Below are 27406 nucleotides of genomic sequence, written 5' to 3'. Positions count from 1 at the left end.
CACGTGGCGGTCGCTCCGCCGCCCCTCGGTGGGCGCGGGGCAGCCCCGGGCGTGCGCGCGCTGCCGGGCACCGGCACCGGCTGTCCCCAACGCGGGSCCGCCCCTGGGCTCGGCGGGGCACGAGTCCCGCGGGAGCCGGGTCAGGGTCTCGCCTGTCCTATCATACACGGCGGGAGGAGCGGCGGGCGGCTGGTTCCGCTGGAATTGGTGTCGGTCCTTGCWGGGTCGCGCTCTGAGGGGCCCGGTGAAGGGCACTGCGGGGGACCGGGCCGCCCCTGCCCCATCATCTCCCCCCMGGTCACCCGCGGCTTCCCCGGCCCCGATCACCCGCTGCCCACACCCAGGTCACCGCTAAATGTCCCTGCCCCAATGACTGCCCGCTTCCCCCTGCCCTGGTCGCCCGCTGCCTCTACCCTACTTTTTGCTGCGGTGTGTCCACACAGCCCTTTGTAAATAGAAGGGAACAAACTCTGAACCAGCAGAATGCGAGCCGGCGGCAGGCCAGCAGCCATGTGACGGCTTCCACATAGCGTTGACGCAGTCCCAGAGTTTTTTTGGATTGAAGTGTGAGTAGGGTTTGTCGCTGCCACCTATAAACACRGTATATGCCTGACCCTTGGGGCAGAGGCATCTGAAAAGAAAAATCTTTTCCCTGCTTCCAACTTGAATTATTTGCATCTCATAAAACAAATAATTGCYAATGTATGCTGATACATTTTCTTCTTCTCTCCTGCTACATCAAATTCAGCATTAGACCAACTGAATTTTTATCTTTGCTAAGTATTGGCATAGGTTAGGTAAGTTTAGTGCATAAAAATAAAGTTGAATGCAGTTTGGAGGAGATTTTAAACTGCACAAAGTTCAGATGGAACAGTATTTTAAAATAAAAGAGTGAGAGGGGAGAGAGGAAAGCAAAATGTTTTTAATRGACCAGTGGAAAACACATGATTAAAGAGAAGACAAATTCATGCATTACTGCTGGAAATAAACCAGGTTAGTATTTTGCTGACCCCTGCAAGATTAAATTGCTGTTTGGTAAAAGTACAGAGTACGGATTGAGAAAACTTCAGTTTTAGGCAAATTGTGAGAAAACTGAGAAGAGTGATTTTATTTTTATAAAAAATTATTTAAACTGCATCTTCAAATGTAACTAAAATGAAATATGAAAGACCCAAATTAAGAATATGCCCTCTAAGTCCTACTGAAAAAATCGCCTTGTTGCAGACCACCTTCAGTGTAGACTTGGGGCTTCATGTCCAGCTCCGTGGGGCAGCAAAAGAGGTTTTCAGACTATGTTAAGTGTAGGGATTTTTATTGTCAATAAAGAGGAGTGCTTCCAACAACATTTGCTGGTTCTTTAAAATATTTTTCTTTGTAGTTTTAGGACTTGCTATTCACTCATTTGTAGTCAGAACACATTTGTAATGTTGGAAGACTGTTTTCTACGGTACTTAATATTACAAGTGTCAGTACARATTATCAAGAACAAATTTTATTGAGAAATAACGCTGCAGCACCCTACTACCTCAAAACGAATAGAATAGAAAGCATTTGCTTTCTATTAGTATGCATTGTCTACATGCATTTTACACTTTGTTAGCTAATTGAGGCAACATTTGTATTATTTCAGTTTCTTTAAGAAGGGTGGTCAGCTTCAAGTAAGTAATCTGACGTTTGGGGTTTTTTTATTTAGGTGGTTTCAGGTATCAGACTACTTGAACCCTCTAGTTCTTCAAAATTTGTAAGGTCTTGTCAAAATTACATAAAATTTATGGTCAAGTCACTGGCCCATAAATCTGAACAAAAGGCAAACACTGCCTCTAAGAAATACATTTTCCGGCTCAGTTTTGGAGTGGTATTTATGTGTAATTCAGTTGAATTGAATTTGAGATTAATTGTTTTTTTACAAATTGAAGGAATCAAATGTACCCCAAGGATAATTGCAATATTGAAATTATTGAACCCATTGCCACAGCTAGGAAATAAAAGATGCAGATTATTTGGCTCCCAAAGCAGAACCCAGAACTCGCAGTTCTCTAGATTTGCTTCTCAGCCCAGCAGGAGAGCTTTCCAAGAGACAGCCTGGAAAGCAGCATGCACCCTGAACAGGAGGCAGCTCCTGGGCAGCCTGAGCAGAGGGCACACGCCTCCAGTCCTTTTTGACTCTGGGATTGCCRGAGAATCATTGAGAACCGTTGTTTCCTCTCATTATTTCCAACTGTTCTGTAGGAATCAGTCTTGTAAAACATCACGAGGGACAAAATTCCACACTGTTGCCAGATGCTCCAGGCAGCCCTCTGCTCACCTGCTGTGTGGAACGGGACTGCTTCCACCTTCCCACACCAGCTTTCAAGGCTCTGGGCTTCCCATGGGAAGCATTGGCTGCCTTCTGTGGTTCACCCAGTGCATGTTGCATATGAAATATGGGCAGACACTCGGAGACAGGGAGCAGGACCTCAGACACTTGAGTGTTCGCTGAGATTTAATTGATTAATCATTGTCACTTGCTGAGAATGAATTTATGTACAGTGGTTTTGACTGGCTCTGGGTAAACCACACTCTAATTATGTAGTGTAATACCATTGCAATTTTGTGATAAAGTCCTGTTACAGAATGGTGTAAAGGAGTGTACCACCRTGAGGCTTTAAAGGGAATAAACTCAATACACAATGTCTCAACCCCCTATGTTTTTAATAACGTTCTTATAGTCTGTAATGAAGAATTAGGGGCATTCTTTCCAACCTACATGAARAAGCTAGAATATATAGTGGGACAATATGCATCCAAGAAGCAACTTCTACACACCGTGTGTTGGTGAACTGAACAGTACAATGTTACGCAAGCATTTAAATTACAAACAGCAAGCTTCTATAAAACTCATAACCAGCATTATTTTTATTGTTGTTGTTATTAGTATTATTGTTGTTTTTATGTATCTTACTTAAGATGATTAATTTTCTTTTAGGATTACAATTAACGTGTGATGAAATCAAAATTGCTTTCCACATGCAGCATGTGTACAATTTTATACTTTCCTACTGGTTCTCACACTATTTTTTTCACTTATCTGAACTCAGTAGGTTAGATATGGGAGTTCAAAGAGTAAAAAGTTACTTCTTCAGTTACAAACAGCAGAACGGCAGTATTTTTTTCTGATGGAATTGTTTTGTTTGTTTTTTAAGTCAGGATGTGAAAGCGATCAGTCAGGCTTTCTTTAAGAATTATTGCTAAGGCAGAGAAGTGCCTTCATCTTATATTATCAGCAGGATCTTTTCTCTTTGCATTGTGCTTTTACAGCGATGTCTTACTTTAAAAGTAAGCTGTCTGCCAAGAAAGGCAGGAACCACCCTTGGAATGGAGATTGTGAYCCCCTACCTCCGAGTTATTGTAACTTTGAAATTTATGGAACTTTCAGGCAAAGATATGGGAATATGAATAACAGTTCTTTASTAGTATTAATAACAAGGCAAACAAACAAACACCAACAAGGGCAGCACCAACCACCAAACCCGACACCCCGTTCCCGCCGGCCCTGGGCTGTCCCCGCGCTCCCTCTGCTGCAGTTCCGGTCACGGCCGCCAGGGGGCGCGGGGGCTCCGGCTGCGAGGGTTCCCCCGCCCGCCAGGGGGCGCTGTGCCGCGGGTGCGGCCGCGTCTCCCTCACGCGGTGATGGCGGAACCTCGGAGCGGCCGCTGGAACGGCAAAGGCAGGCACACCCCGGGAGTGGAAAACAAAATGTACCAGAACCTCTGCAGCCTTAGCAGGAGCTGTGGTGTGTTTACAGTGTAGCAAAAACCCGGAGCAGTGGCGGCAGCCGGACTCCCTAACCGGGAGAGACTCCCTAACCGGGAGAGACTCCCTAGCCGGGAGAGACTCCCTAACTGGGAGAGACTCCCTAGCCGGGAGAGACTCCCTCAGAAGGGAACGGGCTCAGGGTACCAGGTGTTCCCTTGCGGCACCTGAGTAGATGGTGACAGTGCTTTCCAATGATGTAGACTGTTAATAAGGTCTCAGTTCAATGGCCACTCCTACAAGCAAAGCCTCACTCGCAGTGGGAGAAGAAAAGTAGGAGATGGGACGTCAGTGATGCTGGATTTTTCCCACAGTGACTGCAGCCAGTCTCCCCTTCAGTGCTGAGAGACCTAGGAGTTACACCCAGCCCCTTCTTTGCTAGCCCAAGTCTCACGGTGTCTCTTCCTCTCCAAGAGTAACCCCCCAGATAAGGAAGTAGCCAACTGCACCCTTTCCCTGGAGCTGGGTTCGTTCTTTTGKCTTGAGTACCGGTCATTATTGTATCTTAGCAACAGAGAGGACAAAATTTCCGAAGAGAAGGAAAACAAAAAGAAAAATCCTAACCTCCAACAAATGGCCAAAATCATAGAAGATGCCAGGAAAGCATCCTCCAAGGTCAACACATGACTAATCTTAGGTGGCAAATAGGAGGAGGAGAAAACACATTATGGGAAGATTTAACTTAGCAGTCAGTTAGGATTCGGTTTCATTTTATGAATCAATAACTAGATACATATTTATGCTACTTTCAAGTAGTGATATGTATTATACTGGATGATATGAGACTGAAATACATTTCAAGTATGAGTTGCAATTTGCTCCCTTATTCACAAAATTTTTTGTACCCCAATGCTTTAAATCCTTAAGGCTTCAGTGCATATTTTGGTTAGGTGCATTTTTGATAAATGGATTGCATTTTTTTTGTAGGTGCTAAAGCAGCATTGGGGGGTATAGTTAACACTAAATGCATAGAGAAACATTCCAAAACTTTTTTTTTAAGGTGTTCTATGCTTTGGAACTCCCAGCACTGTGCTATGTATTGAGTTTCCCTGTTAACTCGTTTCAACGTGGAATGTCATTACCAAAATGATACAACAGTGCAGTTAAGTGTCATGATTTGGTACATTTGTATGATAGAGGCAGATGTCTAAGCAGGAGTAATGGAAGTAGGGAGTGTTAAGTCCCTTCAATGAACTATCTTGTTCATTGCCTGGTCTGATGAGAAGGGAGAGCGGGATCTGTGGGAAGGGAATTAGGCCAATAGTGACAGCCAAGGTCAGAGCCCCCCTTCTTTCCCTGCTCCCTTGGATCTAGCTGTTGACGTAGCTGCTGGATGTGTAGGTGTTTGGTGTATTTTGGAATCCTTTTTCCAGAGGATTCACCAGAAAAGAGCATGCAGCATCTGTCTGTGTCCCAGCAAGACAAAGCTGCCAAGGCTGGTTGCTCTGCCACTCAGTTGCAGGYGTGGGCTCCCAACTTCAGCAGTGTTCACTCTTTCCTAGAACTTGCTAACAGCTGTCCTCTAGATAGCATCGAGTAATTATTAGGCTGAGAAAGATAAGTRTATTTATCTTACGTTCTGAAAAAAATACATATAAGATTGAAATATGTTATGTATACTCAAGTTGACAAGGAACAACTGTTCCTTGTGTTTGCTTTACTGTATGGATTTCTTACTCAATTGCTTTTTGCAGTATTTTGCCCCAAGATCTGTTAGATATTTTTCTACTCCAGCTTTGCTTATTCTCACAATCTGGGCCAGAATGCTGCCTCAAAACAGACTTTGACACTGCTACCTCTTTTAAAAAGGAAATAATTATCATTCGTAAGTACTGATGCAGAGCAATCAGTATGTTAAAGAATATGAGATTTTTGCCTTTAGTGGACTTGAAACAAACAACAAAATTAATGTTAACCTTACATATGTAGGCATACATGTATGGGCATGCTCAGGAACAGATACAGACTTTTTCCCTTTCCATAAATCCTAATTKCCTATGGAAGCGATGATGCAATTGCTCTGTTGGTGTCTCTTTGTTTGCTTGGTAGTCACTTGTGGACCCAAATTTGAAGCAAGATGGTGGAATAAGTGAGGTATCATTACATGGTTGAACCAAACCAGTGGCTTGCTGGCATGAGGAGAGATTTTGATACTTCCTTTCCATCCCAAACCTTTTGCATACTCCTGAKCTTGGCGCTTTTACCTCTATGAATTACAAGGAAAAAAAAGAAGTGYGTTGTTTTCTGACTGATAACCAAGATGGAAGGTTAAGGTGGGCATCCATGCTTGACCGAGGGAGCAGATGGGGCTGTGAGGCAGGAAATCAAAGGAACTATTGAATCCTGTCTCCTAACAGAAGCTGTTACATGTTATATGTACTTCATTTTCTCATAATACCAGAGTTCTTACGAATCTCACACAGAAGACAGGAAACTAGATAAGGAAAGAGATTATTACTAGGGCTCCCAAAAATCAAAAAAGCTGGAGCTCACATTTTTTGTTTTTTGGCACTAGAGAGTTGTGGTATGGTACACAGCCTKTCTAGGCCTCATTGGTTCTGACACTGGTTTTGACTATTCACTTTTAATTGTATTCTGGCAATTTTCAAATAAAAACATCAAAAGTAATAACACTATTTCAAATTTGTGAAACAATGTTTTGACTTAATGTTATTTGACCTGAATTCAGGGTAGCTTTGGTCTTCCTGAGGTTATTTCCTTCAGAAAGTTAACTGCTGCTTAGCTTCAGTTTTCACTTTTTTTTCTMGTGTTAAAGAGTGGCTCTTCAGATCCTCATTTATCTTCACCTTTCAGCTTGATTTTATTCTGTGACAGGAATTCTCTAAATCATTCTTCCTATTTGAATAGTAAAAACAGCAGAGTTAGGAAAGAAAATATAATTCCATATGTCCCCTTCTAAATATTTTGTGCTCCATCCACTGCCACCTTTCAGTCTTCTGATTCTGTGTTTAACATTTTTTACTGTTTCGATAGAGTTTTAACATTTTTTTACAGCTGTCTGGGATTATCTGAAAAATCATTTTGATTTGCATTTTAGAATATTYTGTAGCAATATTGATGGATTTGCTTGCTGTCACCTCAGCCCATCACAAAAACATGTGTCATACTCCTTGAGCACTGGCACATGTTCGTCTTGTACCACAGCCCTCACAACCAAGCCTAGTGCAGCATGCAGTAGTGTGAGAAAGATCAGTGACTATCAATGTATGCAGGATATCAGGTCAAACTATGAACAGTTAGTACTGGGGGATTTTCTTAAAGTCCAGCAGAGCTTTTTGATAGTGCTGTAAGAAGTACACTGTTGTAGGATTTTTCATGAAGAGCTGTAATGACTTCATCTAAATTCATAAATACTGTTGAGTTAGTAAGACCATAATTAACCCATACCAGTGTTTATCAAGTGGATTTGAAGTTGGTGCAGGGCACTTRGTTTCACACTGTTATGTCTCTAGAGAGAGACTTGCAAAAGTTAAGTGACATGATTATAGTAGTGTTTAGCTGGCATAATTTATATATGGATCRGTTTATAAATGCAAATCCTGAAATAGGGAGCTATGGTGGGTAAAAGGAGTAGGTATCTGAGGGTTTTGTAGTAGCTCTATGTGCAACTGAGAGAGACTTATTTTTATACRTGATGATGAAGACAATCTCATGTTATCCCCTTGAGGATGCCCTTTACAAGGCTGTATTATAGGGGCCATGTGGAAGATCAGCACATCAAAGAGTATTTTGGCTCCAAGGGTGGCCCAGTATAAGCTGATTTTATAAATCTGTGCATCTTTTGTTTGGGTGCCACCCATTGTAGCATTGTAGTGCAATCATACAAAATCTAATCCAGAATGGAACTTCRTAGTTGCCATTACAGCCATCAAATTGCCTACAAATTGAAATTCATATCACAGCATTCAAGTGTTCATGGGGTTTTAAACAATATTTTAAGATAAAAAAATATATTATTCAGCATTTTTCAGGAGAGAGGTACAGACTGGTTTTCCTCCATAACAGATTCACTTTCTCTCCTCATCTCTTTTTTCCTGGGCTGTACGTACCGTTTTTATTGACTGGTTTTATTGACTTGCACTTGTAAAGCAATAATATTCTGGGGCCAGGTAAACATAACACTCTGTGTAGAGGAGCATGAGCAGAGCGTGACAGTTTGCCAGTCACCCGCTTACCAGTTGAGAGTGTCAGTTTGCAGCTGCGTGCCCTGTAAGGGTCAGTGATATCTGATTAAGTTGTTTGCTTTGTAGATCTCCAAAGATGTAGAATATGTTTTAGAAACATGTCCAGAGATTGATGTTTGTTGCAAAGTGAGTTGCAAAATTAGTTTTCAAGTAAACAGAAATACAGCTGAGTTTTTCATGTGAAATAACACTAAAATCATGCTAGCATAATACATGTATTTGWGTTTCCCTACAGAAACCACGTTATTTAGAGGTTGACAAAGAAAAAGGACTTACTGTAGATCTATGTGCATTCTTCTGCTTGAATTGATGCAATCCATATCCAAATATCAAAGATTTTAAAATAAAAACTTACTCCAGCATGTAGGTTACAACTTATGATGAATTTTCTTTCTCTGATGGCTTTGTGTCATCCACAAGGACAATATGAAGACAGTGGACTAATAATAGTGATTTTGTACAGGATGAAGAGTTTAATACTGTTAACTTCCATTTATATACTGCCAAGACACTTCACAGAAAAGGTTAAAATGACTTCCACTTTTCTCTAGAAAAATTCATAGACTTTTAAATATCTTCCTCCTTGCTGTGTGTTATTGACAACATAGTTTGCATGTTGACAGGTCTATAGATGGCCATGAAGTTTACTGGAAATAACTAGTTATTACAAACATAGAGACTGGAAGGACTGGAAATTACCTGTGAGCTGTTAACTTATAATGCCTCTAGATGAAAAGTAATTGCAAGAGGAGATACAGATATTTCCAGATTCCAGAAGATGCTAATATTTATTTTTGTATTTTTGTTTTGTTCTTTAGTGAGATAGAAGATGAATTCAGCTGAAATCACTGATGATGATGAAGGTAAAATATTATACTTTATGTAAGTTTTGATCAGGCAAAAATACTTGYTGATTTAAAGCCATTGTCACCTGATAAAGAATGTAGTTGGATCAAGACAAATTAGATTAATGTTTTTATAAAAGTTATCTAAAATGCAGCACTATCTTTGTTAGTTATTATTATTTCTGCTCTACATCCGTCCTCCCCTCCAAAAAAAATCTTCCTTCTGTAACATTATTTGTTTATACTTTAGATTCTTCTTTGGTGAAGAAACGGTCGTTTATTGGAAAATTGAATGCTTTGACTTTGAAATGGTCTCAGCATACACTTACCATAGAAGTAATAAAAAATAATGATGCTTTTCAAAACACGTTTTCATAAAAACAAACCACAGAACATTGTAGTAAGTATGTCATGGTTTTCTGGAGAGGCTGCTTTATCTTTCTAAACCTTCTCTTTTTCCAATCAAAGTTCTTAAAAAAAATGTGAAAGTAGAATCAGAAAATGAAGATGAAGCTCTAGACTGCTCAGTAACTTCCAGATCAGCAGAGAAACACTCACTGGATGGTGCAGTGACTTGCCTACTAGATTCCAACAAACGGAAACAGASCTCGCTTGGCTGTGATGGGTCAGGAGGCCAGCAGGATGCCTTATCCAGCGTGAAGAAGAGACGCTTTATGCAAGAGGTGACTTCTCTATACATAACTGTGATTTTTTAGTTCATATTTCCTAGGCTAAATTCATTGCTGCTATAAGTAGAATGCAAGTCTTTTAAATAAATTTACATTGGTAATGAGTTCGTTGCAAATGTGGCTAACCTTCAGCCAGTTTGCACGTCTGTGTATCCTGTAAATAACATGGGAGTGATCATATTTATAAAATACAGTTATAGGTTAATTCATTTGTGTGAATTACATTTTTGTTGTTCATCAGATAACATAGGAAGGGGCAGTGATTTGGAGTGACTGGGYATGACTGATTACAGTCCCTCTCATGTCACTCAGTCCTTCAGCTGGATCCTTCTACCTGATCCTCAGGTAGAGTCAGGGCTGTAATTCTTTCTTCTGTGACAAAGATTTTGTCTGTGAGACCAGTGTAAATTAGTGTACTATTTGAAAGAAAAAAATGCAGGGATGCAGAAGATTTCAGCCATACCAAGAGTACAATGTATTACATTTGRTGTGACATCCCACTTGAGATAATCMAGATGTTTCACTAGCCAGTGAAGGAGATGCCCTGTCTCTTCTGTTATCCTAATCTGGGGTTTCACCTTTCCAGCAATGGCAGATTTTAATTAATCTCTGCTGAAATTGGGCAAGTTTCTTGTTCTTTTCAGTAGGGAGAGTAGTGATCATCTATTYCTAGAAAAATCTTCTGCATGTGGGAAAATTTGTGTGATGTTGTCCACCCTCAGCCTGCCTTTCCAAAATTAAAATTCTCCTTTTTTCAGTTCTTCTTCAGGAGTCACCTTATATTTTTGTTGTTCCATTTGAGAGTTCAGAAAGACTAATATCCAGTGTTGGATAGTCACATCTCTCCTCCCACCCTCTAGAGCAAGATAATGACCTCCTGTTTTTCACACTCAGCACTTTATTAAAATAACCTAGATTCAAATTCATCCTCTTTTGAATAACTTCAGGCCCTGGGTTATTTTTGGTTTGTGACCTATTCTAATGCACGTATCCTTTTCTGCTCTTCTGCTACCTAGCCAGTTATTCAATGTTGTATTTGCAGATTTCATGTCTCCTTTATAGCCATAGTTCTCTGTGTTTCTTCTTGACTATCATCTCTTTGGCTTCTTAGGGCTGGGTTTTTTTTCCTTGAATGCCTGTGGTAGGTAGGTTTTAATCTTATTACATGGTTTCTTTCTTTTCCTTTCYCTTTTTCTTTTTGCGATTGTTTTTCTTACATTSAGATTCTTAAAAGAGCTTGTGCTTGCTTTGCATTTTCCTATTTGACGTTAATAAATTTTAAAATTTAATTTGAAATTAATTATACCTTTGGATTTATAATATCAGAAACTGACCCAGTAATAATGATGAAAATTAATTCTTGGCTGCCCCCAATGAATCTACGTGTTTAGTTAAATAACCAACCAGAAGCAGTCCTCAATCTTAACAGCATTTTTAAAGTTAATTACTTTTCTAGTACCAATATTTTGTTTTAATTGATGACTTTATTGACTATTTCTGTTTAAACAGTGGGAAAATCTTAATTATTTTCAAGAACGTTGTGCTTGTAGTAATTTTTACTGCACATCACATAGKCATCTATCTGTGATATAAACAGAGCTGTACTTCTTTTGGACTAGTAATTATATTCCTAAATTACTTTCTATCTGAAGACTTCTCTTTTTTTTACAATTCTGAATTCTACTTCATAATTGGAAATTATTTTCCCTGGTTCTCTTTTAAAAAACACAGTGTAGAAGATTGTAAGTTTAAAAAATTTGTGCACAAGACTTCCACGTTCTCATGTGTCTGATAGAATCTTTCTATGTTTCTCATGCATTTTTATTCTTTACTCCATTGCTGGAATATTATGTGTTGTATTCTTGCAGATATTTAAACTTTGTTTGTTAAGCATAACAGAGGTCATAAATGCTGGACTTGAGGATTGAACAGAACAATAACTAGGCAACTTTTGAAACTTGGCTTAGGATTCCAAGAGAGAATGTGAGAGACTTATTTCACAATTTCTTGTATTGGTCGATGTTTTCCAAAATACTGCATTTTCCAAATGTTCATAAAATGTCTAGAACACAAAAACTTGCTGTGCAATTGTAGTATAAAAAGCAGCACTGTCGTATGTACACTGAATCTCATAGAACAGTATCTTTGCTTTGGTTTTGATAGTATGTTAGAACTGATCATCTTAAATGAGTGCACTATTATCTGAAATTCGTGGATGTTTAAAGATCTATRTTACAGGAAGCTAATTTGTTTAATTGGAGAATTTACAAAAAGCCATGTCTTTAGGGGGTGGACAGTGCTGTTCCCAGATGGAAACTATAGATAAGATAATTAAAAGCAAAAAAAAAAAATCCTTAAATAGAGGCCCAAATGTTTTGTCTTGTGCTAGTCAAACACTGGCTATGTGTTTCTGAAATTMAAATATTCTGAAATGCAAATCCATCCTACAGCCAGATCTGACCACTGGGAGCTGTATTAGTGAAGGCAGAAGTTCAGCTGCCATCATAGTGAAGATCTGCTGTAGTTCTTAGCGTGAGCTCCAGAGCACTGTGTCCAAAACTAAGACTGCGACCTTTGATGATATTACTGTCAAAATAATCAACTAATGTTCTTTAATACACATTCTAATATTGATTGGGCCTGACTTTGTGCATGAGGTGTGCATTAATGGAAGTTACCCTCATATTGCCAAGTTTTATTATATAATTAATTAGGGAAAATAAACAGGAGGTGAAATGAGAACTGGCAGATACCTAGTGGCCCAATGGCAAGCTATTTATTAGCAAGGTATTTTAGTAGTAGAGAAGGAATTGAGTCATATGAGATATTCTGAAGGAATRTCCGGTATATTCTCGATTACAGGAATTTTAATAAAAGAGCCACTTAAGTGATAGGTCTCACTGTTTGTGTAAGCAATGTTTTGTTTTGTTTTTTTTATCTAAAATAGTAAAAAGCTTTGTAATTCAGTTTGGGTGCCTGACTGGCAGACAGTACTGTGGTTGTTGTCAGTGGAGATTTTCATGGCCTGCTTTCAGGTCATGTCTATTTAGCAGAGTTCTGTTTCCATCTGGAACTACCTCTGTTTCTTCACTGACAAGTATGGGTACTGTATCGTGACTTCAGTCCCTGTGGAGAATCCTGCAGTTAGGTGGRGGCAGTGGTGATTTCAGTCTACTCGCAGTTCAGTCTGTGCTCTGGCTTTACTATGAGCAGGACTGGAGTGGGACAGTTTTYTAAATGGGACCTGGAAATCAGGTGTCCTAGGCATCACCACAGCCAGGGATTCTGCACACTGTGAAATACATGGCCTTAACATTGCATTTTCATATGAGTGTCTCTCCACACAGCTTTGGATGTAGAAACACAAGGTTTCATATGTAGGGTAATACGATGTGAGTGAGAGCRGAACTTGGAAACAGCTTTAATTTGAGTGCTGGTTTGTAAACTTGGAGTGGAAACCAGCTTGTTCTTGCTGAGTCTCTTTTGAGTATACATTGCATTAGAAATTAAAGAATTATTAGATTCAATTTGTCACTGCTGTAAGCAGACAGCAAGTGTGAGTACACATAGAAACCACATTGATTTCATGAGTTACTGTTCTGTTTCTTAAGACAGAAACCTTAATTCAGGTTCCTCACTGTAGGACATAATGGGGACTTCACTAGAATTTCAGATTTCTTGTGGCTYTCAGCTCAGACCTGAAGTCTGTGTTTCATTTGTTTTAATAGTTGGAATGGAAATTCTAGAACAACAAATTCTTGTAGAACAAGCCAAGAAATATGTTTCAGTATAGAAACATYTACAAATCTGGGAGTGCTCCCTCATGTTTGAATTCTGTATGTTGGATTTTGATTCTGTTGTATCTGCTTAACTTCTAAGAATTATTTGCAATATCCACGTGTTTGCAAAAATACCCCAAATCACCCAAGCCCTGCATATCTGCTGTGAGATGATGAAAGTCCTTAAAGCAATGAGGAATAATTACAAATAATTGAGAACATTAGGTCTTTAAGAATTCATCACTGGCTTTATATAAATAATTTAGGAAATTACAAACCCATGAGTCTAAATTTCCTTGCCTTTCAAAAATAAAGAAATCTTCTGTTAGGTTTCCTTTTTAAAAAGATAATACCAAGGTGCTTTTCACATTGGTTTTAAGTTTTATTATTTAAATATAGTGCCTTTTAAAAATGAGGTCATTTCTAGGATTTGTTTAGGAGTTGTGCACCATTRTTTTACAAACCTGTATATAAACCTTTCACATCAGAAAAAAAGAGAATAAGCATAGTTTTTGTGTTTTATAACCTCTGTGACATTTTCGAAAGCTAACCTAAAGAGAGTGCTGGAATGTTAAATGCAGTTGTTGGAGGCAGTGGCAAGGTCACAGGACTAGGAGTCAGAAAATCTAGATGCTATTCTTGGCTCTGTTGCTGACTTGTTGCCACCCAAATTCTCTACAGCCCAAGATCCTCATATGCAAGGTGAAGCCTAATGGTGTTTAATTTGGGGGAGTAATTAGAGCTCTGTGGGTAGACAGTACTAAGAATTATTACTGCATTTCTATACCATGGAGAAAGCCATGAGCCAAAAAAAAAGGAAAATAAAAAGGAATACTGTAATTATTACTGTATTTTTATTTTCCTAGTGAATTTATTAATTTTTGTTGTTTAACACAGCAAATCCCCTGGAGAAAATTTGACTTTGCATATTTATGTAACAATGCCTGCCTAAGGGCACATATTTAGAGCTAGTATCTTTAAGGCAGTCTTACTAATACCGTATTTATTCATTTGAAGGGCTCCCTTTCAAACATGAGGAACAGAGATGCTAGCTCACCCACTCAGGTAAATGCAGAGCAGCCAAACAAGAACAAGAATTCTAATGTAAYGTGGCTCTGTGAAGAAGAATCCTTCAGTGACATAATCACTCCATCTTATAAAAAACCTCTCTATGGCATCTCACACAAAATCACAGAGAAGAAGAATCCACCTGGAGCAGAGCAGTTTACTTCTTACGAGTTGTTTGAAAAAATCAACCCCAGCAGTCCCTCGCAAATTCGGGCTTTGAATGACCAACGCAAAAGAGACTCRGCCACAGCCATTGCAGTAGCAGCAGCCACAGCAGATTCAGAACCTAATATATATTCCTTGATACAGAAAATGTTTTACACGCTGAACACCCTCAATACCAATATGACTCAGCTTCACAGTAAAGTTGACCTGTTGTCTCTGGAAGTTAGCAGAATTAAAAAGCAAGTCAGTCCTGCAGAGTCCGTGGCAGATTTCAAGCCTCCCCCAGAGTACCAGCTGACTTCTGCGGAACTCAAACAAATCATGGATCAAAGCACRTCAGGTGGAGACCTGGCTTGCCGGTTGCTTGTGCAGCTCTTCCCAGAGCTCTTCAGTGATGATGAGTTCGGCAGGAGCTGYAGTGCATGTGGCTTTCTCAACAAAAGGAAACTTGAATCTCTTCATCTGCAGCTTATTCGTAACTATGTGGARGTTTGTTATCCTTCTGTGAAGAATACAGCTGTGTGGCAGTTGGAGTGTTTGCCTCAAGTGAATGATTTTTTCAACAGATTTTGGGCTCAAAGGGAAATGGAAAACAGTCAGCAGAATGTGCAATCATCCAGTTTTTATGAGACTGAGCAGGTCGAATCCTCTCATTTTATGGAGGACAAAGAGCAGGAGGAAGTTTTGTCCTTGGACAGGAGTAATGTCATTGCCTCAGATTACATGCTGGATGCTCAGGATCTCAATGAATTTTTAGATGAAGCTTCTTCACCAGGGGAATTTTCTGTTTTTTTGTTACACAGACTATTTCCAGAACTCTTTGACCACAGAAAATTAGCTGAAAGGTACAGCTGCTTTGGAGACTCTGGAAAACAACTGCTGGATCCTCATCGGCTTCAAATAATCCGTAGGTACACTGAAATTTACTTCCCAGATGTGCAAGAAGAAGAAGCTTGGWTGCAGCAGTGTGTTCAGCGAATAAATGATGAGCTTGAAAGTACATATATGGATGGAAGTGAATGTGACCAGATGAGAGATGACTGTTACGATTCTTCTAGTTTACCAGATGATGTATCAATCATAAAAGTGGAAGACAGTTTTGAATATGAAAAACCCGGCAGACGGTCAAAAAAAATCTGGCTTGTACCCATAGATTTTGACAAACTTGACTTTCCCCCTCCTGATTTTGATGTCCCTGTCCCGGATTATCTGTTGAACAAAGAACAGATAAAAAGCATATATGAAAGCAGTCTTTCCATAGGCAACTTTGCCTCTCGATTGCTTGTTCTCTTATTTCCTGAACTATTTACTCACGAAAATTTACGGAAGCAATACAACTGTAGCGGATCTTTAGGCAAGAAACAGCTTGACCCCACTAGAATTAAATTAATTCGACATTATGTGCAGATACTGTACCCCAGAGCAAAGAATGACAGAGTGTGGACATTGGAGTTTGTTGGGAAGCTTGATGAGAGGTGTCGACGAAGAGACACGGAGCAAAGGCGCTCATACCAACAGCAACGGAAAATCCACGTGCCAGGGCCTGACAGGAGGGAATTTCTCACCTATGCAATAAACCCTGAGAGGTTTCGGGAAGAATTTGAAGGGCCGCCACTACCACCGGAAAGAAGTAGCAAGGATTTTTGCAAGATACCACTTGATGAACTCGTTGTTCCTAATCCAGACTTCCCTGTGCCTTCTCTGTATTTGCTGTCTGATAAGGAGATAAGAGAGATAGTACAGCAGAGTCTGTCGGTTGGCAACTTTGCTGCCAGGCTTCTCGTAAGACTCTTTCCTGAACTCTTTACTCCAGAGAATCTGAGACTGCAATACAACCATTCAGGTGCTTGTAATAAAAAACAGCTTGATCCCATCAGACTGAGATTGATCCGTCATTACGTGGAGGCAGTTTATCCTGTGGAGAAAATGGAAGAAGTGTGGCATTATGAATGTATACCGAGCATCGATGAAAGATGCCGGCGTCCTAACAGAAAAAAGTGTGATATACTGAAAAAAGCAAAGAAAGCAAAAAAAGTGACAGGCTCTTTAAACTGCTAAGACTTTGACCACTAAATTATTGTCAAGAGTATGCTTTGGTTTAGACTGAAGGGCCTGTGGGAGCTGAATGTTCTCAGCACCTGGGACAGTCAGGCTCTAAATTTGTTGCATTTCAGTGTGTTGCATCTCTGTTGGCACTGCAGCAGTGGGAAGTGGCTGACTACATTTGTACATGGGTAAAGACCATCAGTGACAGCTATCAATGACTCYCTAAGAGCATGATATTCACTGGTGCAAATACATGTATTGAAACTATTACTCCACTCCCCATTTCTGCATCTTCCTTTTCTATCACTTTCTAATAATAAAGAATTTTTTTAATGGTTGTGCTCTTCAAGGGCAGTTTTTCATTATACCATTATAAACAGTATTTTTAATTAATTTGGATTTTGAAATGTGTAGAYTAAGCCTAATTTAAATTTGAAAGTGCCATTTTCATTGGAAATCATTGGAATATTACTTTGCTTCTACAGTAACTGTAGCTTCACACTTGTTTTGTTCTTCATGATATTGCGGTACTGAAAGTAATAATACTGTGTCAAAGAGTGGGTCAGAATGGTGTCATTTGCATTTTTGACTGTTACATTGGTTTTTATTTCTAAAATCAAGAATTAACTGATGAAGAATTGAGACATGAGCATAGACACTGTGTGAATGTTTTTTTTTATATTGACACCACAAGCTTGATCCTGCCCCTGTGAGTTCTGTTATTGTTTTGTCCAGTGTAACTGCTGGAGTGACTGAGGATTGCTCATCTGAGTAAAGCCAGCAGAACAGACCCAAGCCTATACCCATGGAATGTCTTCCCATCATCTGCTTGCCACCCTATTTGTAGAGTAGCAAAAGCAACAGCAACAACAAAAAGACCTGAAACAAGAACTTGAAAAATTTTAGATCTTACTTTCTATCAAAATCATGATTCCAAAGGTTTCCAGTGTTGATACTGAACTGCATATGTAATAAGTATGTGCAAAGATTGGTTTTGTGATGAATTCCAGTGTTTCAGGGTCCCAGCATATGAGCTGTGGTAATGTAACTCAATTCTTTCCATGAATGCAGCAGCATCTGGATATTCTGGGTGTAGGGATACTGAACTCCCTCACTTTGCCAAATTSTTTTAGTGTAATGAGTAGTTTTTTGGAGACATAACTGTGTATGTATAACTTAGGTTTGTGTGGTCAAGTTTGCATCATTAATATGTTCAAGTGTAACAAGACCACCCAGAACCCAATATGAATTTGCTGTATGACTTGTCACTGGAGAGTGCTGCTTTAAAACTAGTTTTCTCTCTTTTTTTAAAAACTTTTAATACTGATAGAAGTGGTGAGAGAGAGTAAAACATGGATTATTAAGACAGTAAAGACAGTGGTTGCTTACAGAGCATCACTGGAACACCTTGGAGCAATTGTTGATGTTCTCTGTGGTCCTTTTCTGTTGTTTTCTTAGATGGGTCATAGCAAATTTTAAGTCCGTTTCAGTGTAATTTTCTATTTTAGCATTTGTAAGAAAGTACAAAATATTTGGTATTTTTACTTCAGATTTTTAGAATTTATTGTTCTTAGACTCATATTGATCCCTTTAAAAGGAAAACAAAATGGTTTTCCTGACAGCAAGAACTAGCAAAAGTATTGWGTTAAACTGGGAGTAAATCATAGGTAGTAGCATTTGCTCATTTTACCCGTATGCTAGAAACATTCTCAAAGAATGTATGAAGAAAGTCATGAATGTACTAAATAACACACTGATACTGTTTTATATCCATTTAAATGTTTCCTGTTGGTTTAAGTAATATCAGACCATACTCAAAATGGATATCAGAGCAAATATRGCTATAATAAATAGAAATCATTTTACCAAAGATAAAGAACTGATAYCACAATGTCTGCATCTGTTCATTTTAGTGCATAAATTTATCCAATTGAATGTATCAGAAACCAAGACTCTCTTGTCATTGTATGCTACCTAGAAACTCTGGGAAATTTTTTTACATGCACTTTTATGGGATATATAAAATAACAAAATATTAACAGCTGATTAATTTGTGGTTGCAAATGGCTGGCCAAAAGGTAAGAAATACAGTTTTATTTTCTTATCTTAGTGTCATACATTTTGCCACTTAGTGATGTCAAAGCTCTCATAAGAATTCATTATATATTAAACTTTCTTACAAGGGATAGATGTTACTAGTTAGCATGCAAGTTTGAGACATACTGGCTTTTACTGTAGATGTTACATCAAAAAATCCATCAATTCTAAAAAATAGTGGAAAAAAAACAATTTGACAGCTTTGACCATAAAAATGATAGTTTTTGAAAGTGGGTATAAAAATAATTTCGTTGTATTTTTTTTCTCTTATTGCTGTGTACATTCCTTTTGTCCCACTCTTCACAACCCTTTTATGATTCATTTGATTGTATGATTTATAACTGATACCAAGAAAATGCAGACATATAAACAGTGGCATAGTTCACTAACAAAAGCTCTTGCAGTGCATCTGAAGTACAGCCACTTCATCCAGTTGGTCAGTCTTGTAAATAAATTAAAGGTATCTTATTTTCATACAAGAGGAATGTTGTCTGGTGATTGTTTGGATACAAGCAGGATTTTTTTCCTGTGAAGACTGTTACTAAGATCTGAGATAACCTTAGCTAGTTGGACAAATACATAAAGGAAAACACCCCAGTTTGCTGCAGCTATTTAAAAAGGTTTTTCTGTCTTGTAGACTTCTTCTATTTAAAAGAATAAACTTACAATTTTGAAAGTAAAACCATGATAGGAGGGTTGCTACTTATTGAAGTGTTGGGGCACATCTGTAGCCATGCACACTGACTTCCTATGGATAAGCATTACTTTCTGCCTGCTCTGTTAAGGTGGGTATCGAGTGTCTCTGTCTACTTCTTACAGTTTAAATATATCAGCTTTCAGTAAGTATTGAATAGCCCATTTCTAAGCTTCCTAAAAGAAACAGTGTAGTATGTATCATAATTCTTTATTTTTGCATCTTACGCTTTTTCTGCAACTTAAACATTTCCTTGGAAGCTCTGTAAAAATGCAAAACAGCACATCAAAAGGGAGGTGAAGTATGCATCAGTTTATTGCCTGTTAAATGTAGTCAACTGACAGAATCAACAACAAATGTGTTGGCAAATGAGAAAAATCTTWACTTGAAATCACTTTGTTATGCTAGTGCAGTACAGCCAACAGTTTCATGTTCTAAGAAATGTTTGTGACTTTATTATCTTCAAAATGCATATAATTTATTTCTAGTACATTCTAAAAGATCTGTCATTTGTCTCTTTTAAATAATTGTTTCATGTTTATGTTATAGCAGTGMGAAAGAGAATGGTGTGTTCAATGCTCTACAAAGGCACACCAGGTCTAATTTCATGCTGGAAGGGGCTAACGTGAATTCTACATCTCCAAGAAGCCCAGAAAATTTGTAGGTTTTATTTATAATTTATTYTTATTCAGATTTTGTTTTGCTGAATAAAGGGATGGTGGAACAGTTGGAAAATTCARTGTCTTAAGCTTGCCTCTCATGAGGACAGGACATAAATTGACAAGTATTCTTACTTACAAAAGTACATTTTAGTTGATTGCACTTAAAATTGATGGAAGAACAAGTGTGGCAGGTTTTTCTAAGTAAATGAAACGAACTCCATGACTGACGCTGCCAACATTTCTTTRCTGCCTTGGTTTGACTTTCTGATTTTTTCCCGTTATTACTACAACTCAGCACCAATGGAATTACGGATTTTTCCTCAGAAACATTCTGAAAGTATATTTCTAATGTGCCTGAAGCTGATAAAAATGAATAGATGAAGTCATGGTTTAGTTTCCTCTTGATTCTCTCTTAAAATTGACTTTGCTGAGAAAGGCAGAACAAGCAAGAAATACACATTTGTTTGTCTTCATCTTTTCCTACCTACACTTTTTTTGTCCTAGTAAATGTTAAGACAGATAAATTTCTAGTGGTAAGAGTGCTTTCAAAATCCCTATTTTGCCCTGAAATTAATTAATCTAAACTTCTCACTGGTCGTGATAGTCTTAATTTCTTATAGAAGTGTCTCACAGAATACACAGTACTTGTCTTTGTCACAGCTCATGTAAATCCTGTTCTGAGAGGTAATCTCTCCTGCAGCAGAATGCTGGCTGAAGGAGCTGCCCTGGCTTTCTAGTGCTGGAAGCAGATGACTCCTAACAAAACCACGCCTCCATCACATTCACATTTTCCTTGCACCTCATCTAAATGGCAGGASACTACCCCTTACATAGTGTTATTTTTATCCACCATATTGCTTTTCACTTTTGTCATTTTCTGGGTGCTGTCATTTCTAGCTAATGGCCATGAAAGCCTGTGACATGAGCAGACCACTTGCTTACTCCTTTTCCTGGTCTGTTCCATCATGKGACTGTGGTACCCTAGTGAGCATTTTTCTTTGATTAACAATCTGGAAGAAAGAACTGATTCCCATGGGAAGGGAAAAGTTGTAATAGAAGAGAAGGAAAGCTGTTCCTTTCCCACTTCTYCCCTTCTCTGTTCTTCCCCACACTCCAGAACAAAATTGAATAGAGCAAACCTGGTTTGGTTTTAACCATGTTTTCATTAATTTCTGTTTTAASCTTTAGTGAAACTGACTTCCCAGTCATAAAATGGGCAAAATCACTACATGTGCAATCATACTGAAACTGATGTTAATAGATGGAAACAAATTATTACTGAACATTCGAGGAAGATCGCTAATTAGTAACTACACACACAGAACACGTGTACAAATGTCAAGTAATCAGTCCCAATTTCCTTCACAAATTTCATTATAGCAAAGCAACTGTTTGTTGTTGTTTCCAGAGGCATTTTGTAGTCTTAGTGTTCACGTCTCTGGAAGGCAAAATATTCCTTTAATGGTTACACTTTCAGGAATGTACAACTTTGGTTAGCCCACAAGGTAGTTTGTTAGCTAGGTCTACAAATGTTTCCTGTGAAAAGAAAGTGTTAAGTTACCTGTCAGCAGTAGGAGTCACTTGATAGGATTACATCCTAAATTTGAAATCTGACTCCTTGTATAAAACTGAGTTTGGTATTATGTCATGTAATGCCCCTTGTYTCTTGTTCCCTATCTCTCCTTTTTCCAAGAGTTAATACAAAAGAGGGTCTCCRTCCCTCTAGTTCTTGCCTGTATACAGGAGCACTGGAAACCAATGAATTCTAGCTTCAATAGKGCTCAGATCTGCATGGCTCACATGCATCTCTTTGGACTCCTTTCCCTTCCATGCCATCATAGACTGACCATCACAATTGTTTTGCACAGGCTGTTGAGCTCTGTAATTTGGTAAGTGCTGAAGGCAAACTGTCCTGACATTCCATTACAGGAAAAAAACAACCTCAAGAAACAAAACAACAAAAAACCCAACCCAATCAACCAAAAAACCAAAACCCCAAACCTAACTCCCCACCAGAAATACTTTGGTGCTTTTCTGTTCTGAGAAAAAAAAAAAAGAATTGTTATGTGTGGCCGGAGGGGTCAGGGTACAACCCCTGCCTCTGTCAGTCTGTGGGCAGCTGAACTCAGAGCCTATTCAGGAGTGTCAGTGTGTGCCTGCTTTGGCTGACYGGGCTCTCTTCTGCCAGACCCAAGTCCAACTCCTGGGGAGCAATTCCCCACTGTTCCTTCACAGGGCCCTCTCTCCCATGCCCTGTTCCATAATGGCTGGCCCACATAGAGCAGATGTCACAGGTGTGTGGCACTGCTCCTGCAGCAGGGGAGACATGCAAAGCTGACAGCTCATGCTGCAGGCTGTGCCAGTGACAACGGGATCCTGTACCCACAATCTGACAGTGCCTGCTCTTGTGGGACCAGGCAAACTCATCTGGATCAGATCTTCCCTCTGTGTAAGGGCAGGCAGGCTGGACATTCTAGGTCTATGCCTTGACAGCCAGCATGAGGTTGGGTTTGCCTGTGATTAAGGCAGAGGTGGCTTGGACAACCCAGTCACCTGGGCAGCCTCCTATGAACCTGTCGCTTCTCAAGCTGTCCAAACCTCCCCTTTTCAGCTCTCAGCAGTATCTCTGAAGAAGCCCTTTCATATAGTTCCCCCATCACACAGACTAAGAATGGMAGATGCCCATGCCCTGGAGCAGGAAATTTGTTTTAGCAGTGACAAAGGCAGAAGTGGTGATCATTTACCCAAATCACTGTTCATACCCTGAACTCCGAACAGGAGGGAAAGCATTTGAGTATCTCACCACTCCATGCACAGTGGCACCTTAAAGCTTTTTTTTTAATTTCTTACTATTTTACCATGTCATCTGACCACACTTGGCTGTTGTCAATGGACTCCATCACCTTAAATTCACGGCTGATWAAGAGAAGATGCATAGTCGATTGTCAGATCAGTTTATGTGTGCTTTACATGCCCCGTGAAGGTCCAGCAAAAACTGTGGACATGCCTGTTCCTAWACCTCCCAGAACACGTGCTGTCCATGCTTACCCTTCCGTAGGTCACAGTTTTAGCTCACATGATGTTTAAAGGCTGCAGAAACAAGTACARCCTGCTTAGCAGTGTCTGACCCCAATAAAAAGGTCTGATCAATAGAGAAGYTTATCCAGAACAGATCAATGTAGCCAAGTGGAGCAGCTGCTCACCTTCCTGCTGTCATAGTTTTCCTCTGAGATCACCCTGCCTTGTGACTGAAGCTTTCTATTTTGAGCCACATGGGTACAGTTCCCTCTCCAACCATTTCAATCTTGAAACCACAGAGGGCTGTTTCACGCATCACAAGACGCCTTAGGAAGTCTGACTCTCTTTTCCTTTGCTCATACCACTAGTGGATCAACACATAAAACCTGTGAAAGCCTGTTTCTGCCTTCCACTATCAGTGAGGTTTTAGTGGCAGCCACAGAATCACAGAATAGTTTGAACCAGAYATGACCTTTACAGATCATCTAGTTCCAACTCCCTGCCATGGGCAGAGACACTTTCCACCAGACCAGGTTGCTAAAAATCCCACTGAAACTGGCCTTGAAGACTTCCAAGGATGGGGGATCCACAATTTCTTTGGACAATTTRTTTCAATGTCTCACCACCTTCTACATTAAAAAAAAATCCTTATATCCAACATAAATCTATCCTCTTCAGTTTAAAACTAGTGCCCCTTGTCCTGTCACCACAGGCTCTGGTGAAAAGTCTCTGTCATCACTAGGAACAGGCTAGGTCTTGATTACTTTTGCTCTTGTCTGCTTTAGTTTCCWAAAGGGTTTTCCAGAAGTCAAAAATTGAAGGTTTTGGCATAATACTATATTAATATTCTGTCCCATTCAAGAAATTATTCTCCTAAGTGCTCTTTCTTATGTTAATGGCTCTCAGGGATGCAACTCTCCTGCCTATCTTGGATGCCAGGAAGGTGTGGTCTACTTTTTTTTTGCTAATGTTTTTACACTGCACAGAACAGACCCCTTCAGAAAGTTAATTTCTTCACATCCATACCTTAGCTATCCCCAAGCTCCAGAGCATTCCTGGCATTTGTGAGTGGGGTCTTTCTCCGGCCCTGCATGCTCTGCTGTAAGCTACTACTGCTGGAGGTGACAGGTGGTGTGTACATGCTGACAAGCATTTGACAGGTTGCTGACCAGCATCTGGAGCTCACTGATACTTTACAACCCAACTCTCTACTTGTTTCCCTCACCATCCCTGGAGATTATGGGAGCCACTTAAAATATCAATAAGTGGAATTGGGGAACAGAGGGTGCATCTCATTTATTTCCATAGCAGCTGGTGCAAGCTACAACAGAGTCGTGACAGCAATGCCCACTATCAAAGAACAGCCTGCTGTCATCCTCTGGGTGCTTGCTCTGCTGAGYCACTGAACTTCTACACAGTAAGGATCACCAAAATCCCCCAGGAAAGCTTTTCAGGATCAGGATCTTTTTTTTCAAAGGTCACTATGCCTATATATCAATAGCTAGACATGTATCTGCATCTTTAAACATCTACACAATCAGAAAAACCCTAAACCAAATAAAACAAAATGAAAAAGCAGAAACTAACCAAACTAAAAAAAAAAATCCAAAAAACAGAATCCAAATAAACCAAAACAGCACACATTTTAGCTATGCCTGAAGAAAGCAAGAAATTATTTTAAATCCTTCACTCAGCAGCCATCACTTTGAGGGTATGGAGAGGTACACCCTKCTTAAGCACAGCTTTTGAGTAGCTGTTGGCATGAAAGAAAAGAAGTATCCTGGAATATACTCCTGCTGCCTATTCAGGGCTACCTTTGTCTTTCTGGGCTCTCCAGACTAGAATGGGAGCAGACTCAGAATGGATGACCTGCTCCTAGTGGCCAGCTCCCAGTGTCCTGCAGACACACACCTGTGTGGGCTGTCTATATGTAATAATTTATAAATAATAAAAAATCTGCATATTTCACAGTTCATCCAATAAATTGTGTTGGAAGAAGCACATGTTTAATATCACCCATGCAAGTGGTTGTTCCTGACATGCCTGTCCTAAGTGACAGTATTTCCCTGTAGTAATACAGACGTGAGCTTCTCACCCCAGTATCGTCTGACTTTTATCAGCTCTTTACACCTCCTACGTATTAAATGTCCATTTAAGTGTCACAATGAAATTAATAATGACAATCTGAGATTTCATCTTCCTCTRCATGGTTAGTTAAATAGTAAAAGTCAGCAGTACTACACCCAGCTCTTCACTGACTTGTCTTCTCCATGAGAGCAGAGCATTACTGCCATGATTCAGTCATAACTTCCTGACACACCTGGTGAGAAGACTACCCTGGCTGAACAGAGAGCTTTGTCTGGAACTTGGTAAAAAAAAGAGAGTTTATGACCTTTGGAAGAAGCGGTAAGCAACTTAGGAGGATTACAAGGATGTTCTGAGGTTCTGCAGAGAGAGAAGTGGAAGAAACTTAGAACTTAATAGGGCTACTGCCGTGAAATGTATTAAAAATGTTTCTATAAACACATTAGCAATAAAAGGTTGGCTAAGAAGAATCTGCATCATTTATTGGATGGGTGCAGGCAGAAATGTAGTCAMAAAGAAGGCTGAGGTACTTAATGCCTTCTTTGTCTCAGTCTTTAATAGTAAGAACAGTTGTTCTGCAGGTACTCAAACCCCTGAGCTGGATAACAGGGAGAAGAATGTAGCCCCCATAATCCAAGGGGAAATGGTCAGCAACCTGCTATACCATTTAGACATACACAAGTCTATGGTGCTCAACGGGATCCACCCAATCGTACACAGGGAGCTGTGGAAGAGCTCTCTGAGCCACTTTCTATCATTTACCCACAGTCCTGCCTCACCAGGGAGGCCCCAGGTCACTGGAGGTCAGCCAATGTGATGCCCATATACAAGAATGGTTGAAGAAGGAGCTGGGAAAGTACAGACCTGTGAGCCCGACGTCAGTGCTGGGGAAGGTCATGGARCAGATCATCTTGAGTGCATCATGGTATGCACAGCACAATCAGGGGATTTGGCCCAGCCAGCATGGGTTTGTGAAGGGAAGGTCCTGCTTGACTAACCTCATCTCCATCTATGATAAAGTGAGCTCCTTAATGAATGAGGGAAAGAAAGGCTGAGGGATGCTGTCTACTTGGACTTTAGCAAAGCCTTTGACACCATTTCCAATAGCATTCTCGAGAAACTGGCTGCTTATAGCTTGGATGGGTGCACTGTTCACTGAGTAAAAACCTGTCTGGATAGCTGGGCCCAGGGAGTGGTTGGGAATGGTCACCAGTGGGGTTCCCCAGGATATGGGGACCAGTCCAATTTAATGCCTTTGTCAGTGCTCTGGACAAGGGGATCAAGTGCTCCCTCACTACTTTATAAATGACACCAAGTTGGGTGGAGTGTTGATCAGGTTGGGAGTAGGAAGGCTCTGCAGAGGATCTGGACAGGCTGGGATGAGGCCAATTGTATGTAGTTCAACAAGGCCACATGCCAAGTCCTGCCCTTGGGTCCCAACAACCCCAAGCAGTGCTACAGGCTGGGGCACAGTGGCTGGAAAGCTCTTTAGTGGAAAAGGACCTGGGGGTGCTGGTCAACAGCAGCTGAATGGGAGCCAGCTGTGCCCAGGTGGCCATGAAGGACAAAGGCATCCTGGCCTGGATCAGCAGTAGTGTGGCCAGGATGAGCAAGGAAATGATTGTCCCCCTATACCTGAGCGGGGTGAGGCCACACCTCGRGTACTGTGTCCAATTCTGGGCCCCTCACAAAAAGACACTGAGGGGCTGGAGAGCAATGGAGCTGATGAAGGGTTTGGAGCACAAGTCTCCTGAGAAGCTGCTGAGGGAGCTGGGGTTGTTTAGCCTGGCAAAAAGAAGCTCAGAAAGGAGGTTGCAGGAAGGTTATGGATGGTCTCTTCTCCCAGGCAATGAGTGATTTGACAAGAACAAACAGCCTCAAGTTGCACTGGTGAGTTTTAGATTGGACATAGGAAAGACTTCTTCACTGAAAGGGCTGTCAAGCATTGCAATAGGCTGCCCACGGACACGGTGGAGTCACCATTCCTGAAGGTATTAAAAATGACATTAAAATGTAGATGTGACACTTAATGAGACACAGTTTAGTGATGGACTTGGCAGTGGCTAGACTCAATGATCTTGTGTTTTCCTACATAAACTTCTGATTCTGTGATTCTCTGTCACCACAGTTTCCTGCTTAGAAATATGCCACTGCAATCAGCATCCTGCTGTGTTCTTGGTATAGCAGCAGCAAATATAAGCATGGAGTTGGTACTATTAACCTTTAATTAAGATTAAATAATGATAAAGAAAGCAATTTTA

The 27406-nt window shown here is 40.0% G+C and overlaps 1 protein-coding gene across 2 annotated transcripts; it reads left to right on the top strand.

Moving 5' to 3' along the window:
- The first annotated feature begins 163 nt into the window (after positions 1 to 163).
- Positions 164 to 21616, top strand: BEND3 (BEN domain containing 3). 2 transcript variants are annotated; one of them, XM_057390135.1, is made up of 4 exons: positions 164 to 566; positions 8816 to 8860; positions 9311 to 9525; positions 14328 to 21616. In XM_057390135.1, the coding sequence occupies exons 2-4, from the start codon at positions 8827 to 8829 to the stop codon at positions 16599 to 16601; spliced, it is 2523 nt and encodes an 840-aa protein (XP_057246118.1). In that variant the 5' UTR covers positions 164 to 566; positions 8816 to 8826; the 3' UTR covers positions 16602 to 21616. The 2 variants fall into 2 exon arrangements, with proteins under 2 accessions (XP_057246118.1, XP_057246117.1); XM_057390134.1 differs by lacking the exon at positions 164 to 566 and having other exon boundaries at positions 6345 to 8860.
- Positions 21617 to 27406: the final 5790 nt, after the last annotated feature.

Source organism: Malurus melanocephalus, unplaced genomic scaffold (assembly GCF_030028575.1).
Source record: "Malurus melanocephalus ecotype Western Australia unplaced genomic scaffold, MMel_1.1 scaffold_23, whole genome shotgun sequence".
In the NCBI taxonomy this organism is placed as follows: domain Eukaryota; kingdom Metazoa; phylum Chordata; class Aves; order Passeriformes; family Maluridae; genus Malurus; species Malurus melanocephalus.
Note: the sequence above shows the minus strand (reverse complement) of the source record. Positions and strands in the feature narration are given on the sequence as shown.